The 6,196-nt window shown below is 43.2% G+C and overlaps 1 protein-coding gene across 1 annotated transcript in view; it reads right to left on the reverse strand.

Moving 5' to 3' along the window:
• man2b2 (mannosidase, alpha, class 2B, member 2) overlaps nucleotides 1–6,196 on the reverse strand; it is a 65,709-nt gene that overhangs the window by 23,520 nt on the left and 35,993 nt on the right. The window contains exons 12-13 of the mRNA XM_043674218.1: nucleotides 4,300–4,491; nucleotides 1,172–1,430 (exon numbers count right to left, since the gene is read on the reverse strand). Coding sequence (XP_043530153.1) covers nucleotides 1,172–1,430; nucleotides 4,300–4,491 — 451 coding nt within the window. The remainder of the gene's footprint in view (nucleotides 1–1,171; nucleotides 1,431–4,299; nucleotides 4,492–6,196) is intronic.

The raw sequence follows: 6,196 nt of genomic DNA on the forward strand, positions 1-6,196 counted from the left end.
GGGGCGGCATGGTGGCTCAGTGGTTAGCATTACTCCCTCACAGTGCCAGGGACCCAGGTTCAGCCTCAGGCAACTGTCTGGGTGGAGTTTGCACGTTCGCCCCGAGTCTGCGTGGGTTTCCTCCCGGTGCTCCAGTTTCCTCCCACAGTCCAAAGGTCAGGTGAATTGACCATGCTAAGATTATCCATAGTGTTCAGGGATGTGTAGGTTAGGTGCATTAGTCAGGAGAAAATGTAGGGTAATGGGTCTGGGTGGATTACACTTCCGAGGGTCGGTGTGGACTTGTTGGGCCAAAGGGCCTTTTATCCACACTGTAGGGATTCTATTCTATAGTCATCAAATATAGCGCCATCAACACCAAGAAAGCTGGTGTTTGCTTGAGGAGAAAGCCAAATGTCATATGGAGTGACACTGGTGCAATATGGGCACTGATGTACAATAATCTGAAGGGTAATATTTGGTGAGAGGGAAAATCATAAAGGGGAAATATACAAGAAAACCAGCAACAAATAGAGAAACTATTTTATCTTCTGCACGAACGCAAACTAACAAAAATCAAAATGGGTTCTGAAATAATTTTCTACAAACTGTAAGAATTCAGAAACTTCTTTCCCTCCCACTCTCACCCTGAACGTAAGTTCAACACAACAGAAGTGAGGACTGCAGATGCTGGAGATCAGAGTTGAGAGTGTGGTGCTGGAAAAGCACAGCAGGTCAGGCAGCATCTGAGGAGCAGGAGAATCGACGTTTTAGGCAAAAGCCATTAATCTGGAATGAGGCTTGTGAGCCAAGTGACTGAGAGATAAATGGGAGGGGTATGGAACTGTGGGAGGGTTTCCTCATATCCCCCCCCCACCCACCCCACTTTACGCCAGACCAACCTTCCAACTCGGCATCGCCCCCCTGACCTGTCTATCTTCCTTCCCAGCTATCCACTCCACCTTCCTCTCCGACCTATCCCCTTTACCCCCACCTCCATTACCTATCGTAGTCTCAGCTACCTTGCCCCAAGCACCACCCCCTCCCATTTATCGCTTCACCCCTGAGGCTTGCAGCCTCATTCCTGATGAAGGGCTTTTGCGTGAAACATCAATTCGTCTGCTCCTCGGATATAGCCTGACCTGCTGTGCTATTCCAGTAACCACTCTTGACAACAGTATCGAATACCTACTCGAGCCAGAGTATTGTTGCTGTATGACTTGTACAGTCTCTTCATCATCTGGTAGCCATTATTGTCCGTATAAATGGTTCTGTCCGTTTTCATATCTGTAGTCATGCTCAAAATGGCCTCCCTGTTGAGGTTCAATGGTCCTACAATATACTCCTGCTCAATTCTATTGCATAGCATTGATGCATCATAGCCATCAAGTACACGATAGATCCTTGTGAATATTGCATATTGGTAATCTTGTTCATTAGCAGAAGTGTTGCTGTTTAAAATAAATAAAATTTCTGATGATTAACACAACGTACAATACCTTGGGCATTCCATTACGGCAATATTTAAAATTTTACAAAATTTGCAAATACTGTCTACAAAAATATATCCAGTAAAACAAGATACAAAATATGCCAATCAGTTTAGCTCATATCTAAAGAAATTATATTAAGTTTTGAAATTAGTATCAGGGATGTGATTTTAAAAAGGAAGAGAATTAATGCTCTAAAAATCTTAGACTGTTAATGAGTTTTGCCCTAGTTTTCTTTGATATAGAGTCATTTAAAGTCTGTGACAGGTCTTAACTGACCTGCTGTGCTGTTCCAGCAATAAAGTTTCAACTCTAAAAATCTTAGACTGTTAATGAGTTTTGCCCTAGTTTTCTTTGATATAGAGTCATTTAAAGTCTGTGACAGGTCTTAACTATTCTAATCCACCTAACTATTCTAATCCACCTAATCCCATTTTCTAGCACTTGGCCCATAGCCTTGTTATTGAGCACATCAAAATAGCTGCACTGGCTTTCTATAATAATAATGAGGCTGTTACCATTCACTGTTATGACAGTGTAAAGCTGACAAATTACAATAGACTCATACATTAAATGTGTAAATTGATAACTTGTTGTCAGATATAGCCTGTTCGTCCATAGTTCACACCATTTTGGTCCACACTGATAGAATTAGCTCAGAAATCATTATAATGGTCTGAACTTGGCCTAATTTATTCTGCCTCCGTGACTCCGTGACCACTCCCTCCGTGACTCCCTCGTCAGATCCACACCCCCCACCAACCCAACCTCCACTCCCGGCACCTTCCCCTGCAACCGCAGGAGGTGCAAGACTTGCGCCCACACCTCCCCCCCTCACCTCCCTCCAAGGCCCCAAAGGACACTTCCATATCCGCCACAGATTCACCTGCACCTCCACACACATCATCTATTGCATCCTCTGCACCCGATGTGGCCTCCTCTATATTGGGGAGACAGGCCGGCTACTGACGGTTGGAGGAAGAGTGCCTCATCTTCCGCCTAGGAACCCTCCAACCACAAGGCAGGAACGCGGGTTTCACCAGTTTCCTCATTTCCCCTCCCCCCACCTTGTCTCAGTCAAATCCATCGAATTCAGCACCGCCTTCCTAACCTGCAATCTTCTTCCTGACCTCTCTGCCCCCACCCCAGTCTGACCTATCACCCTCACCTTGACCTCTTTCCACCTATCACATTTCCGATGCCCCTCCCCCAAGTCCCTCCTCCCTACCTTTTATCTTAGCCTGCTGGACAAACTTTCCTCATTCCTGAAGAAGGGCTTGTGCCCGAAACGTTGATTCTCCTGTTCTCTGGATGCTGCCTGACCTGCTGTGCTTTTCCAGCAACACATTTTCAGCTCTAATTTATTCTGCATCGGGGAATGCTAAAAAGGCTCAGCCTTGTATCTTTAGAAATAAGTGAATCTTGAAGACGCGTAGAAGTGACCATAGAATCCCTACAGGGTGGAAGCAGATAATTCAGCCCATCAAGTCCACATCAACTCTTCAAAGAGCATCTCACCCAGACCCATTCCATATCCTATTCCCATAACCCTACATTTCCCACGGTTACTCCAGCATACCCCTGGACACTATGAGCAATTTAGCGTGACAAATCCACCAAACTTGCACATCTTTGGACTGTGGGAGGAAACCAATGCTGACACGGGGAGAATGTGCAAATTCCAACTCCATGCAGAATCATTTGAGGGTGCTAACCACTGAGCCACCGTGCCACCCACAATAGCAATAATTATTTAATAACATTTCTGTCTGAAAATATAACTTTACAAATATTGAGTTTCAATCCTTTCGAAGGAAATTAATGTCACAGATGTTTAAATAGAAAAATGAAAACATAAATTATTCTGGTGTCCCTTTCATCTGACTCCTTTAATTCTATCTGTATTTGTCACTCTGTATTGCACTTCCTGTACGCAGTTGAAGTGTAATATCTGTTTCCTGATTTTGAAGGTGTCTGACTTGGTGATGATACTTCAATTGGTTGAAGAGCAGAGAGTTGATTTTTTTTGCTAACAGATGCCAGATCCTCTCAACTGGAATTCAGATGACTGCAGGGTCCCAGTAACAAGCCCATGAAAGCCCTCTCACTGTATGTGAGAGAAACAGTGAAAGCCATTCCTATTCAACGGTGGACAGGCAGCTGTTAAGCAAAGATGTACAGGTTAGGTGAATTGGCCATGCTAAATTGCTCGTAGTGTTAGGTGGATTGGTCAGGGGTAAATATAGGGTGGTGGGTTTCTCTTTGGAGGGTCGGTGTGGACTCGTTGTGCCGAAGGGCCTGTTTCCACACTGTAGGTAATCTAATCTAATCTAATCAAAACTGAGCTTTGCCACTCAATCATCTTAAAAGAAAAGAAGGACAAAGGTTTAGTTTTGTACTTTTTTGTGATTTTTTTTCCAGCTGCGTAACATAGCTTCTCACTGACATAGAATATTTCCTGGTGTGTATCTAATGACTGGAGTGAAATGAACATCCCTAGCATTTCACGATGTCCGAATATTGTGAGTTCTAGGAATGCAGAATCCAAGCTAATACTTTTGTGTAGTACTGAGGAAATATTGTTTCATTGGAAATATTCTCTGATCAGAATTTCAACCAGGGCCAGTCTAGCTTCTCTGGCATGCATAAGAGATCACATTTTATGATAGTTCAAAAGCAACAGAAGAGTCTGCTTGGTGTCCTGTTTATCACTTTACCCTTCAGCATACCATACTGAATAAAGTTTATATACAAAGTTTTCCCTTACAACCATTTCCATTTTAATGAGAAATCAGCAAATAAAGTCCTTAACAAATTCTACGTATATTACCTATAGAAGTACTGTCTGATTTCAGTTACTAGTTTTCCTGTGACTATTTCCATTCCAATCGACTGTGACACCAGCACGGGCAAACCTTTTGGTGTGAATATGTAATTATCGGAGATTGGGCCCTGTTTAACATCTCCATTAGCAAAGTACTCCAAGAACTCCTGCTTTATCTTGACAGTCTTCTGGGAGGATCTGTCAATTACAACAAAGAGGAACTACTGTTACGACAACCGAAAGATCCACCACAAGGATTTTCTGATACCTCATGGTTCTTTCCACAAGTTTTCCAATCATCTGTTTCACAAGAGTGAGGCACAAAGTTAGAAGATTGATATTAACTAATGTGAACATTGACAGTCAAAGACAAACTTGAACATGTTCATATGGGTTTCTCAATGGAGAATCAAACCATACTCAATGCAAATTCTGTACAGTCAGAAGAAATCATTGTAGCAGTTTTAGTTTTAATTTCTCCCAAACAAGCAAGTGCCAAAAGGCTATTTGTTTTAAAGGATAATTCACACCAAGTCAGGAATGGAAAAGGATGTATGAATGCATTATTGAGGCTAAGACTGGCTGTGCATTCTTGATTGGGCTGGTTAAGACAAGGAGTAGTTGAATCTATATGTCAGGAAATCACTTGCTTCTGACTTGACCTGTGGTGTCAGTCAGGCCAGCAGTAAAAGACTTGGAAAATGTGAAGAAGAGTTGTCCCAGGCAGATTCTGAAGGACAGTCACATTAAAAGGAGTTCAAATCTCCTGAGATAACTGACATTAAACAAAGGAACAAAAAATCTATTGGATAGTCACAATTTTTGCTTAGATATGCACTTCATTCTAAAAATGCATCATAGAAAGAGGTTTTATATAGTGCAAGTGCTGCTGTGTTACAAATGTTATCCCCTATACAAAATATAATATAAGCCATAACTATTAATTTAACCTGGGGCATGTTTGTAGACCAATAAGACGGTGTTATTTTCTGGGTCTCTAGATTGTGTAGAAGCCTTTGCAGTGATATGTGCTTCTTGTCAGATGTGGGAGTTTAAAGAGAGTTTAAGGGTTACTGCGGATTATATCTGTCATAAATGCTGTTGGTTGCGAATCTTATCAGATTGAATGGATCGGTTGGAGAGACAGATAGAAGCAATGAGGAACATAGATGGGTTAACTCCAGGAAAGGTAAGAGACGTAGGCAGCTAGTGCAGGAGTCTTTTGTGGCTATCCCCATTTCAAACAGGTATGTTGTTTTGGCAAATAAAGTGGGGAGGGGAAGAATGGATTCTCAGGGCAGCACAACACGAACAGCCAAGTTTCTGGTATTGAGACTGGCTCTAATGCAACGAGGGGTACGTCGGCTTCCAAGAGATCAATTGTGTTAGGGGATTCTGTAGTCCGAGGTATAGACAGACGTTTCTGGGGCCAGCAGCAAAAAATCAGAATGGTGTGTTGCTTCCTTGATGCCAGGATCAAGGGTGTCTCAGAGAGGGTGCAGAATGTTCTCACGGGGGAGAGGGGCCAGCAGGAGGTCATTGTCCACATTGGAACCAACGACATAGGAAGGGAAAAGGCTGAGAGTCTGAAGGGAGATTACAGAGAGTTAGGCAGAAATTTTAAAAGGAGGTCCTCAAGGGTAGCAATATCTGGATTACTCCCTGTGCTAAGAGCTAGTGAGCTGAAAATGTGTTGCTGGAAAAACGCAGCAGGTCAGGCAGCATCCAAGGAACAGGAGAATCGACGTTTCGGGCATAAACCCTTCTTCAGGAATGAGGAAAGTGTGTCCAGCAGGCTAAGATAAAAGGTAGGGAGGAGGGACTTGGGGGAGGGGCGTTGGAATTGGAGGTCAAGGTGAGAGTGATAGGCCGGAGTGGGGTGGGGGCGGAGAGGTCAGGAAGA

This window comes from Chiloscyllium plagiosum, chromosome 32 (assembly GCF_004010195.1).
Source record: "Chiloscyllium plagiosum isolate BGI_BamShark_2017 chromosome 32, ASM401019v2, whole genome shotgun sequence".
Taxonomy (NCBI): domain Eukaryota; kingdom Metazoa; phylum Chordata; class Chondrichthyes; order Orectolobiformes; family Hemiscylliidae; genus Chiloscyllium; species Chiloscyllium plagiosum.